We start from the raw sequence: 12640 nt of genomic DNA on the forward strand, positions 1-12640 counted from the left end.
GCGCTTGTCGCTGTAGAGTCCTGGGAGAGCTTTAGCCTCCCCTCCCCCGGGGCTGTTAAGGCGACTCCCGCCTGGTCAGTGCCCCGGGGTGACGCGTCCTCAATTTCAGGATGGTTTGTGCGTCATAGGGTGGCCACGTGTCATGGTGACGTCATGACGCCTAGCTGTGGCATCACCACTGCCAAGCCCCCCTGTCCACCCCTCTGGCTGTCGGGGGTCCTCTTGTCTCAGGCCCAGCCCCTGGGGAGAAGCAGAGGGGATGCCGTGCTCCCCCTCCCCTTGCAGGGTGAACGGGGTGTGTCCCGGGGGGGCCTTCATTGCCCCTGTGGAGTGTGACCGGCACCAATACCGTACTGCAGGGACCTCCAAAGCATGAGCTGCTGCGACCAGACAGGAGGGTCCGGTGCCAACACCATTCTCTACTCTCCCACAGCAACACTTGTGTCACTGTCACACTGCATTTCCACCAAAAGCTGTCCTTCCGAGTGTGGGTGATTACACCAGGCACCAGCCCTGCTGAAGCGAGGGGCAGCGAAGGGGCAATGGAGTGTAGCTCTGTGATACGTTGTGTGTGCTTGCTGGAACTGTCGTTCCCATCACACACCGTGTCCCAGCAGAGCCGGCGCTCCCGGACGTTCTGCACGAGGCTCTAATGCTCCAACCCACGTGGCTGGTTGGTTGGGAGTTCATTATGGTGCAAGCGCAAAATCTAGTGGGCAGCATGGCCAATCTGTCCCTGTAGCTGTGACGGAGGAAGGGGTTGTCAACCCCCAATAGTCAGATGAGTCCTTTCTGTGCTGTCTTAGCAGAGGGGCTGCGATCAAGGCCTGCATGAGCTCTGGAGAGATAAATACCTCCCTCGCCCTCCAAGAAGCAGAGCGAGGCATGTTAAGAGGCATAACACAGGCAAGGCGGGCATCTGGCTTGGTCGCATGCCTGTTCTGTGGGTAAATGGACCACATCAGTCTTCAGGGACCATTTTTACCTACTGCTCACCAGCTGCTGATTTGTCCCCAGAGAGATCTGTATTTGCTTAGCTTCCTCCCCCTTCCTGTTGGCTCAGAGTTGGGATGGCAGGGGCTGTTAACTGAGGGTGAGGGACATTGGGAGGGCTGGTCAGGGAGAAGCTGCTGAGCTGAGATGCACTAAGTGGATTCCTCTCTGGAATCATCAGGTGCATTAAGGACCTACTCGCTTGCACACACCAGGGAAGCTGCTTGGCAATGAGCAGGCTATGAAGCCCCACCTTTTCCTGCCTCTCTCCACCAGCATCACCATCCTCTGAGAATGGGGGTGGAGACTGTATAAAGGGGTCCCTCAGCTCCAGCCTGCCCAGAGTAGCAGCAAGGCAGAGGAAGACTACCATCTGGATCCCAGGTTTAAAGGAGCAGCCCTCCCAAGTAGCTCTGGGAGCATCACCCATCACTCCACTGATCTCCCATCCCTGCCTTGGTCTCAGCATCCCGTCTCGACGGGGCTAGCAGGCAGCAGCCAATTCTTCCCACGCTGTGCCAAATGCCCACGCTCTCTTCCAGGATGAATTGTGTGGCCAACTTCTTCACCTATGAGACCACCAAGTCAGTGGTGGTGAAGAGCTGGACCATCGGTGTGATCAACCGTGCCGTGCAGCTGCTCATTGTCTCATACTTCATCGGGTAAGTGCAAGGAGCTCAGCACCCGCCTGGCCAGCTCCCTGACAACCTGTGACTGATCCCAGCCTGGCACAGGGTGAACCCCAGAAGATGAGAAGAGGTCCCCTCCAGCAGAGATGTGTCCAGCTGTGATCCCTGCTCCTGAAGGAGAGAGGGCAGGGGGAAGGGACAGGCAGACCCACCCTAACACAGAATCCTAACTGAGGACGCCTCCACAAGCACACACATGTAAATGGCAGGTAGAAGGGGTACTTGCTGGGCAGGGTGGAATATGATTGGCTCACCCCCCACCTGCAGTGAGTTCCCATCCTTCCCAACGTCCACCTTTCTCCAGCCTGGGAACAGCCAGACAGCTCCACACAGAGGAAGAGGGTGGGTTTAGCAACACCAGAGTCCCCAGAGCCATCCTGGGACTCAATGTTGACAAGCATATGTGAGCTCCCAAGGAGTGAGAGGCATTTAGGTGAACTGAGATAGTGTGGAGCTGAGCATCCAGAGCAGGAGGGTGAGATTCAGGATTGGAGGGGAGAGAAAAGATACAGGGATGATGACAAGCAGGAGCACAAGGCAGTGTAGATGAGGGGGGCTGGAAAGTGAACTCTAGGCAGACACAACCAGAAAGGAGGCTGAGACAGGTGCCTAGGGTGAAGGATTTACATCACACACAGCCCAGGGTTCCCTGGGACCTTCTTGGCATTGACATCACAGAGGGGGCTGCAAGGGCAGGACTGTGGGATTAAGTGTCCAGGCTCTCACTGCTCCAACCCAGAGTGCCAAGCACTGTCTCCCTCTAGCCACGGAGACCCAACTATCCCCTGGCTCCACCAGTGTGCTGAATCCACGTGCATGGTATGTTTGCACATAAATGCATGTGTGTGTAATGTATGTGTGTATGCATGTAGGAGGGTTGTAGGGAGAAACCATGGGTTCGGGGTGATTTACCTTGTCCTAATTCTGACAAACACCCCCCATCATCCCTTAAGGGGGAATGTGCAAACCCAGCCACTGTGTTCACCGGCATAGTGGCAGAGTCTGTCATGGGTGCCAGCGAGTATGCCTCAGAGTGAATGAGTGGTTGAAGTCTCTGCATGGATGTGTCCAGAGGCGATGGCTGTGGGTGGAAGGAGTGGTGAGAAGATCACACATGTATGAGATGGGGTGAGACACAGTGACTGTGAAAAGGGGTGCCTGTGTGTGTTCCTGCGCAAGTGTGAAAGGCATAGGTGGAGGGAGAAAAAATTATTTGGGGGTGCTGACCATGCATGCCACCCCCCATAAGTAAATCTGTGGGGGAAGGGGTGGGGAGAGGGCCGTGGGGAGCAGATCGAGGCCCCCACGGTGAGGGAGTAGGGCATAGGCAGGGGATGGGGCTGGGGTGAATGAGGCCCCAGTCAAGCCAGGTTGTGGGACAATCAGCCTGGGCAGCTCGTCCAGCGGAGCGGGGGGCTCCCGCCACTATGCGCACCCTGGCAGAGGTGGTTGCTGCTGTGCACTGGGCTTTGCTCCCTGCTGCCACTGCCTCAGAGCCACACAAAGCCACGTGCATCTTGCCACCAGGTGGGCAGGAGGTAGGGCACAGCCCAGCAGCGGCAGGCATGTGACATTGTGCCACTCCCAGGGCAGGTGCAGTGGGGTATAATGCACAAAGTGCAGTGGCAGCCACCTCCACCTCACACAGACAGGGGAGGAGCCACCCAGGCTTTAATTCTCCCACCACCTGGCACAGCCAGGGCCCCATTCACCCTGCCTCTGCCTGTGCCCCACTCCCTCACCACTGAGGCCTCGATCTGCACCCCCACACAGCCCTTTCTCCTTCACCAAATTGACTGGTACTTTCCTGCCATGCTGGGCAGTCAGTGATCCACAGGCCAAGCTGCGATTCTGGCTGCATGTGTGCCTCTTCCCACCCCTGCTACAGCCGACCAAAGCCCACGGCAGGGCTGCCTTGTAGCCCTACCCACTACCCTGTGTTTGACAGGGCTGAGCCCCGTTAGTGCCCATCTTCTGTCGCCTATGGTGAAAGGGGTAACCACATGGAGGAGGCGGAGGTGTTTTTATGAGTGTAGAAGTGACAACAGTATGGGTGTAAGTGTGTGTAGGTGCCTTTGCAAACCTCACGCGGGTGGATGGATGCATGTGAATCTTGGGGTGACTGTGACCCTGGGAGTAAAGGACTGAAACAGTGGTGGGTGTGACAATACATTTATGTGGGGGGGGATTGTTACTGTGCAAGAGGTGGAAAATGGGGTAGGGGAGTGAGGTGAGGAAAGGAAGACTTTGTGCATCTTAATGTGCTGGATGACAGCGTGATTGGTGGATTGACACTTGTATGTGTAAAAAAGAAGAGGCCATGGGGTGTATGTTAACATGAAGTGTGACAGTGTGGGTTACCAATTGATGTGTGAGTGCATGAGGGAGAGGGAGGAAGGAAGGGATGACAGGGTGTGTATATGGAAGAAGATGTTATAAGATAGGTGTTAAGTGACAGGTGACAGTTTGGGTTACGGGCTGGTGGGATGTGTGTATATATGAGGAAAGAGATGTGATCAGGTTTGTGTTAAAGTGAAGACTGACAATGCAGGTTAAGGGAGAATTGTGTGTGTGTGTGGAAAGAAGCGGTCACAGGAGACAGGAAGGAAGGAAGGGAGACGGTGTGAGGATTAGCACAAGGGGTGACAGTCCATGTACGAGTATAAGTGCGTGACTGTGTGGGAGAACCCCCAATTACATTTCTGGGTAGGTAGCAGGATATGGCTCCCCCTGCAACCCCCATTAATGCCTTGGCAGTGCCAAATGTGAGCTGTCTGATTTATGACAGCAGTCAGAGCTCCATTAGCAGCCAAATGGCCTGCGGGTGCCAGCTGGACGGCTTTCCCCATCCCTAGGGGGCATGTGGGGGAAGGCTGGGCATTAACTCCTGCTTTACTAAAGAGGCACTGTTCCCTTCCCTACATTTAGATCTGGTTGGGTCATAGGGTGGGGCCACAGAAGGGGTGTACTGGCAGACGGCACTGTCAGGAGACCTACCCCAGGGGAGGGAGGGGGTAGAGGTACCCATTCTTTAGCTTGGTGGAGCCTGAGAGCAGAGTTGTACAAACAGCTGTTTTGTTTTTTCACAGACAGTCCTGAAAAAAAATCTTTAAAACAAAACCCCAAAAAACTGTTTTGGGTCAACCCAAAATGAATTATATTTTTAGCAAACCTATTGGGCTACCTGCTTGCCATCCTACCCCATTGGGCTACCCCCTTGCCACCCCACTGCCCAAGTCTGAGGTCACATTGCACATTACAGTGATCTTTTCTAACCTCTTCTTTTAAAACACTGAAAGGATTTTTTTGTAAAACTGAAGGGAACTGCAAGATGAAATGTCACTGCAAATAGAAAAATCCATGTTTCCCCTCCAGAATGCCAGCACAGGCTACTTTGGGTGTGCTTCTGTCAGGGGGTTGTTGCTGCTTTGCAGAGGTTTTTGTTTGTTTGTTGCACATGCAGTCCTAGGACTTGCGACAAAATAGGTTCCTGAAAAATGGATCTTAAGTTGATACATTGTAACTCAGAACCAATTTTCTCATAAGAAACAATGTTATAAATGGGGGATTGGTTCCTGAACCAAGGGATACCCTATTTTCACTAAAAATACCCCAGAATTTTGTACTCGATCAATTATAAATGAGTAATATAGTTACATTAATGTATTTATATTGTAAATAGCAATCACATTAATTTGGAAGGATTTCTTTGAGGTGACTGCTGGACTTTTTGAAGGGCTCTTGGTTGGACTTTTTGAAGGGTTCTTGGCTGGAGTCTTCTCAGGAGTCTTGGCGTCTTGTCTGCTTTCTTAAAAGAAAGTGTCCAAGGAAGTTTGGACAGATGTTCTCCAGGGAGATGAGCAATGCAGCGAACTTGTTTGCTGGCATGGCATGGCATCGTTGTAAAGTTGAAACTGACATCATAAAGCTGAAATAGGGTGTCAATTTATAAACGTTGTAAATGCAAAACATAACTCAAAACATTGTAAAGTCAAGGACTGCCTGTACATTAAGATGAATTTGTGAAATGCCTTTTGCTAGTCAGGATAAAAGGGCCTTTGCTAAATTTCCCAGCTCCAGCTGTGAGCTCAGCAGAGCAGGTGACCTTTGGTAGGATGTGACCCCTAGCCAGCCCCATACCCTGGAGTGCATGTAGAGGGACCAAGGGACTCACAGGCCTCATGCTGGTCTTTTAACCTCCCCTGTTGCACCAATAAACTCTGGTTGGCTCAGACAGGAAGGAATATGCAGTGGGATAGGAGCATTCCACTCTTTGAAAGGAAACTTTATTAAACCAGATGTAAACACTAAACTCCAAACACTAAACTAACAGTAAGCTAAACAGTCTAGTAAGAGTTCTACTTTTTTGTATGTCTAGGAAGTGTTTAGGCAGTCATCTGTCAAGCAGGTGGGTCTGAGGCAGCAGCCAGTGGCTGGGGGTCCTGCGGTCACCTTTGATGGTATTCCTGTTCAGCTGGCAATTTCCCTTTGTTCTTAGTCTCAGGCAGATCAGGAATGTCAAATCTGGCACAAATTTCCTTGTTATATGCTTCTTACCCCTTTGTTACCAGGCAGACTTTTCTAGCTGCAAGGGGCCAGCTCATGGGGCAAGCTAGCAGGCTCTTCCAGAAATCCTGCCCATAACTATCACAGTGGCAGCTGCTGGCTGCTTGGGGAAATATGGCTCTAGTTATGCCGTAAGGAAGGGAAGAAATATGGGCTCCATTGGAAATCTGCCCTATGGGCTTTTGAGTCATATTTTAGAAATGGGACACAGTTCTTAAACCCCTTGGGCTCTAACCCACCTTACCCACTATGTCAGGGGTGGGCAAAATGTGGCCCGTGGGCCGGATGCAGCCTGCTAGGCCATTCTGTCTGACTCGTGGGGCCCCTAAAAATTTTAGGGAATTAATGTTTATCTGCCCCTGGCTGCCCGTCATGTATCCCTTGACTGCTTGCCAAAACTCAGTAAGCAGCCCTCCACCCAACATAATTGCCTGCCCCTGCACTAGGTCCATAGCTGGAGGAAAGAAAATAGGCATAGAAATAATTCCACTGGAGGGCACTAGGGGGAAGCATGCCATCAAAAAGGAGGGGCAGGCTCAGGCTTCAGAGCACTGACCCAGCTCAGCTCAACCATTCCTCTACAGGGAGAGGATAACATCTGCTGCTGCTTTGCAAAGGGAAATGACCTGTCGGTAGGTAGCAAAGCGCCTCCTCACCCTCTCCAGGCAGCACTGCTGATCACAGGCAGTCCAGAATCATTAGTCTGACTGTCCCAAAACTACGAGATGCCTGCAGAAGTCATGAGGGCTTTTTTATCCTAGAAGTTGATCTTGCCTTCTCCCTTGCTGCAGGGCAACCAGGGGACTGTTTTCGAGCTCTTTTTGCCACTATGAGGGCTAGAAGTTGATTAGAAAAAAAGAGCTCTTTTGTGTAGACTCAAGGTTGTTGAAGTGCAGGAAAAAAATCCATCCAGAAAAAACTGCTCCATGTAGATGTAACGTCTTATGAAATTAAAGCTCCACCTGCTGGAGTCATGTTAAGAACCCCCATACTCCCAAATATTGTGCAGCTTGTATTAAAGTTATGTTAGCTGTTTGCAAAGTATAGGCAACACCTATCTTCCCCACCCCAGATCTGCCCCTCCTCTGCCCCACTCCCCTTGATCTTTTGGGATTGCATCCCCCTCTCGCTGGTCCCTAGCCTGATGTGGCTGTCTTGCCCCTCTCTACCAACAGCTGGGTGTTCCTACATGAGAAGGCATACCAGGTGCGGGACACAGCTATCGAATCCTCTGTGGTGACAAAGGTCAAGGGCTTCGGCAAATATGCCAACCAGGTTATGGACGTGGTGGATTACGTCACACCTCCTCAGGTATTACGGCATGAGTGGGGATGGGTCAGAGCAGCTGGGGAATGGGACACCCAGCTAGAAAGAAGGATGCCACTTTTCCTGTTCTTGTGAGCTTGAAGTATATCTGGTGTGCATTACAGACACCCCCCCCCACAACACCTGCCCATTTTGCGAACAGAGGGAGACCCTGGCGCATGCCTACCTCAAGTGCAGATTGCAGACCCTCTTCCACCTCCTCCAGAACCTCCTGCTGAGGTTCTGGCTGCACTTCCACCTGCACCTTTTCTTTTACGCATTCCCTGGCCATGGCCCCACCAAGCCCCAGGACATCCTGGTCAGCTTCCTCCTGGATCTGGCCAAGCTGACCATCTATAAGACGAGGAAGGAGTTTCTGGCCAAGAGGAACCTGAGCAAGGGTGGAGCCATCTTCCTCTCACTCTTCTGGTCACGTCCCCAGGCAGGGTCTCTGGTTGACATCCACAAGCTCCTATGACTCACTCCAGGAGGTGGGCACTGACCTGTATGCTTTGCTCAGTGTCCCCTTCTGAATTCCTTGATTTGAACCTGTAACCCTCACTCCTGTTCCTTTTTTCTTTTGCATCTCAAACAATCAGTTGTTGCACCCTCAGTGGCCTCCCTTTTTAAGGGAAGCTTATAGCTATTTGTGGTGGGCCTAGGCCCACATTTATCAAGTGCACTCAACAGGCTTGTGAGCTTGGAGACCCCAGCCAAGACCAGGCCCCAGTTGTGCCTAGTGCTTATAACCCGGTGCTCGGCTCAGGGCGTGGCCACTCAGCCCTTGCCTGATCTGCCCTGTTAGTTCACTCTCCCGCCACATCTTGATGTTACACTGTTTAAAAGAAAGGGAGGTTGCCCCAGGGCTTCCCAAGCCTGGTCTTACTCTGGCTCCTAGGACAATTACATGTTTTGGGGCACTTGGCCCTAACCCAACACCAGACTGCTTCAGGTCTTTATATTCTTCTTGGGTCTCGGCCTTTCCTGGCCTCAGCCCCCTTTTTCTGTCAGTGGTACCTGTAGCCTAGGCCCACTGTACCAGACCTGACTTCTGGGTCCCAGCCCTCTCTGCCCTCACACTCTGGGTGCTATGACCCCAAACACTGCCCTGCTTTGGGCTCTGGGTTCTCTAGTCTTGCATTCTGGCCTGCTCTAGGCTCTGGGCTCTCTGGTCCCACACTCTACCCTGCTCTGGGCTTACTGCTCCTTCAGCACACCTTCAGCTTGCCCCCAGCAGGGTTCAAAGTGATCATGTGCCCCTAGGGTGCTAATAGAACCTCCAAAGTTTCAGACACATTTCTTGAATCACCAACTTTAGAAAATGATCCCTGAAAGTATATAGTCTTTTCTACCCCTAAGTCTGTACCTTGGGGCTTGGCTGGCCAGCAGGCCCTGGGGTTTGCTCCCCCTTCTCAGTAATGGGGCAGGGGCTCTGTTACAGGGTCCAACCTTTTCTTTGGAGTTACAGTCCTGTTGCCTTCACTGGTCCTTCTGTTCCTTGCTGTTCTGTGAAAACGAGTAGGCATTATTGTGTTGCTTTCCCTTGGCAGTGTTCTACCACAGAGTTATATGGCTGTGAACTCAGATGCTGTCAAATCAACCAGAGATTGTCTGCCTTCATCTGGTATAGGCACTGGAGATGGCCATGGTCAGTTACTACAGTAAACTGTCAACCTAGTAGGTAATAGCAGAAGCTCTCTATTGTCCACTTTATAGGCAGACATTCTTTTTCTATCATAGCTTATACTCGTTCAGGGGGTGCAGCTTGCAGCTGATATATGCTACTGGGTGTTCACTCCCACTCTGTGTGACAATACAGCACCTATGGCTGCGTTGGAGGCACCCCTTTGCAGTAAGAAGGGCTTTCCAAAAGTTGGGAGCATGGACTACTGGCTGCAAGCATAGCACATCCTTTACCCTGTGGAAGGCATCTGCTGCTTCCCTGGTACACCATACCTTTTTTGGAGCTGCTGCCTTGCTTAGCTCTATCAGGGGGGCCATGAGCTCTGAGAACATGGGCACCAGTCAGCAGTAGTAGCTTACCAGGCCCAAAAACGACCACACCTATCTCTTTGTATGTGGCAGAGGGTAGTCCTTTAAGGCTTGCCTTGTTCACAAGGGGTTTGATTTGCCCCCTTTGTACCAGGAAACCAAAATACCTTCTTTCTCTTTGGCCCAGGACACACTTCTTTGGATTGCTGTCAATCCTGCCTTCCTGAATTCATTCAAGGCAGCTTGGAGGGCCCTTAGGTGCTCCTCCCACTCCTATGTGAAGATTAGCACATTATCATTGTAGGCTGCTGCATACTTGTGGTGAGAGGGTTGGACCTGGTCCATTAATCTTTGGAAGGTAGCTGCTGCTCTGTGTAGTCCGAAAGGCATCTGTGCAAATTCATACAAGCCACAGGGGGTGGCAAAGGCCATCTTCTATTGAGACTAGCATTCCAGGGGAATTTGCCCTCTCTTCAAGAGATCTAGGTTGGAGGCGAGTTGGGCTCCTCCAATCCTCTCCAACAGGTCTTCAATCTGGGACATGGGGTAGGCATCAAACTTTGCGATCTCGTTGACCCTATAGACATTTATGCAGAGCCATAGTTTTACATCTTTTCTTCAGAACCATCATGATGGGGCTCCACCATTCACTTCATGACTTCTGAATGATGCCTTAGGCAAGCACCTGGCCCACCTCCTTCACCAGTGTCCATAGTCTCTGGGAGAATGCGTCTCCAACATTCTCTCACCACCTTGTTGGGGCTTGTCTCTATTCTATGTTCAATCAGAGAGTGAACCTGGTTCCTCCATGAAGACCTTCAGGAACTCCTGCACCAGTTGCTCTAGTTCAGTCCACTGAGTCTCAGATAGGTCCTCCCCCAGGACCATCAACATGGCACTCTTTTTTCCCCTACCTGAGGCCCAACTCTTGTGGATCTTGGTAAGATGCCACAAATAAGGCCTCCCTCTCTCTCTAGTTCTTCAACATGTTAATGTGTTATATCAGATGTGTCTTTCTTCTGCCAGGCTGCCACACTTCATAGTCCACCAGCCCTATCTTCCAGATGACCTCATATAGCCCCTGTCATCAGGCATTAACTTGGACACCTGTTCCAATAGTAAAACTAGTACCTGATCCCTGATCTTGAGATGGTGTTCCTGCGCTGGACAATTGTATGCCACAGCTTGCTTGCCGTGCACAGCTCACCACTTTTCTCTGGCAGCCACTTGCACTGCCTCAAGTTGCTCCTGAACTCGCAACACATGGCTGACATGGTTTCTGACTGATCCTTCCTGCACCTCCCAGCCCTCTTTGAAGAGGTCTAATGCTCCTTGTGGTTAGTGCCCATATAACAGTTCAAAGGGGGAGAATCCTGTCAATTCTTGGGGTGCTTCATGATACATGAACATCAGAGGGGCCAACATCCTATCCTAGTATCATAGGGAAGGATCCTAGATTTTCTTAACATGGGCTCCAAGGTTTGGTTGAACCGCTCTACTAATCCATCCATTTCAGGGTGGTAAACAAGGGTTCACAGCCGCTTAATGCACACCATTTTGCAGATCTCAGGGAATACCGTCGACATGAAGTAGCTGCCCTGATCTGTCAATGTTTCCTTTGGCAGGCCCACTTGCGTGAATATTTTAAGTAGTTCCTCCACAGCTTTCACCATATTAATACATCTGAGGAGTATTGCCTCTGGGTACTTTGTGAAGTAATCCACTACCACCAGGATGTATTGATACCCAGCTGTGCTCTTGATGACAGGCCCCGACAATGTCCACCACCACCCTCTCAAAGGGCTCTTTCTATTAGTGACAATGGCACCCGAAGGGTTTTCAGGGGCCACCCCAGACCTGCTAACTATTCATAGATTTATAAATTTCATAGACATTAGGGCTAGAAGGGACCTCGGAAGATCATCAAGTCCAGCCCCTGCCCCAGGGGCAGAAAGTCAGCTGGGGTCAAAGGATCACAGCAAAATAAACATTCAAATGTTTCTTAAAGGAGTCCAGAGTAGGTGCTTGCACTACCTCTGGAGGCAGTCTATTCCAGGCCTTGGGGGCTCAGATAGTGTAACAGGGGACCTACTAGGGCCAATCGCTGCGTGGCCCACCCACCTTCTCACCCACCAAGCCTTGGTCTTAATTGATTAGTTAATGGATGCAATTAGGTGGGAGGCTGCCCATTTTCTGCCCCGCTGCTAGGGGGCGCTATCTGTGGCTCCATTCCTCCCCTACACTGCAGCCCAAGCCTCGCTGATGACAGTGTTCTCATACGTGCCAGTCCCCCATGATGGGGCCCAGAATCCTGCTGTAGGACCCCACCTGGGTTCCTCTCTTCAGAGAGACTCTGCTGCTGTCATACTGGGCCACATATCTCCCTGCCACCAGTTCCCCTTCAGGTGTGGTCCCTGCACTGGGACCTTCGGCTCACACTAGCCCCGGCCCACCTCCAGGCCAGTCAGGACCCCAGGCCCCTGGCTCTTGGGCATCCCTCTCGGTGGGCCTCCTTGCCCTTCTGACCCTCCTGGTCCTGGCCCCCGCCTGGGCCAGTGAGGGGAAGCTCTGGCAGGCCTTGATGTATTACCCATACTCTTTTCCCGGGGTCCCCCTCTCTGGGTCCTCCTCCACAGATGTGGGAAGCTGGAGTTACCTCACACCACAACCAAGGCCTCAGGGTCTCACAGGGGACTCTCACTCCCCTCCATGGGCAGCAGCTCATGGTGCTACTACTGGTGTAGTATTCGACCCAAACTCTGCCTCCCCACATTGGAAGACTTACTGGGGTCAGGACTCAGCTCTCTCTCTGGCTGAGACCCTTCTCAGGGCTCCACACGCTGCCCCCCCCTCACACTAGGGGCTTAGGTGGCCATAGCCGTGCCTGGCCCCAACTCTCCTCCTTGAGGTTTCAAACCCTGACAGGGCTCAGGCAGCCTTGGCCACACCCGGCCTCCAACTCTCCTCCTCGAGGTCTCAAACCCCCACAACTGCCTCCAGCATACATGACCCACCCAAAGGTGAGGGCTAGGGGTTAAGGCCCCCCAACCCATCTTTCACCAGGGTGCTCACTGGCCTGGCATTTCCTGGGGGCT

The 12640-nt window shown here is 52.0% G+C and overlaps 1 protein-coding gene across 1 annotated transcript; it reads left to right on the forward strand.

The window, feature by feature from the left end:
• Positions 1–1242: 1242 nt before the first annotated feature.
• On the forward strand, positions 1243–8031 carry P2RX3 (purinergic receptor P2X 3). The gene is made up of 3 exons (XM_019514470.1): positions 1243–1655; positions 7424–7559; positions 7858–8031. The coding sequence occupies exons 1-3, from the start codon at positions 1516–1518 to the stop codon at positions 8029–8031; spliced, it is 450 nt and encodes a 149-aa protein (XP_019370015.1). The 5' UTR covers positions 1243–1515.
• The last annotated feature ends 4609 nt before the right edge of the window (positions 8032–12640 follow it).

The sequence above is a fragment of the Gavialis gangeticus genome, unplaced genomic scaffold (genome assembly GCF_001723915.1).
Source record: "Gavialis gangeticus isolate Ggan-Ray unplaced genomic scaffold, GavGan_comp1, whole genome shotgun sequence".
NCBI lineage: Eukaryota > Metazoa > Chordata > Crocodylia > Gavialidae > Gavialis > Gavialis gangeticus.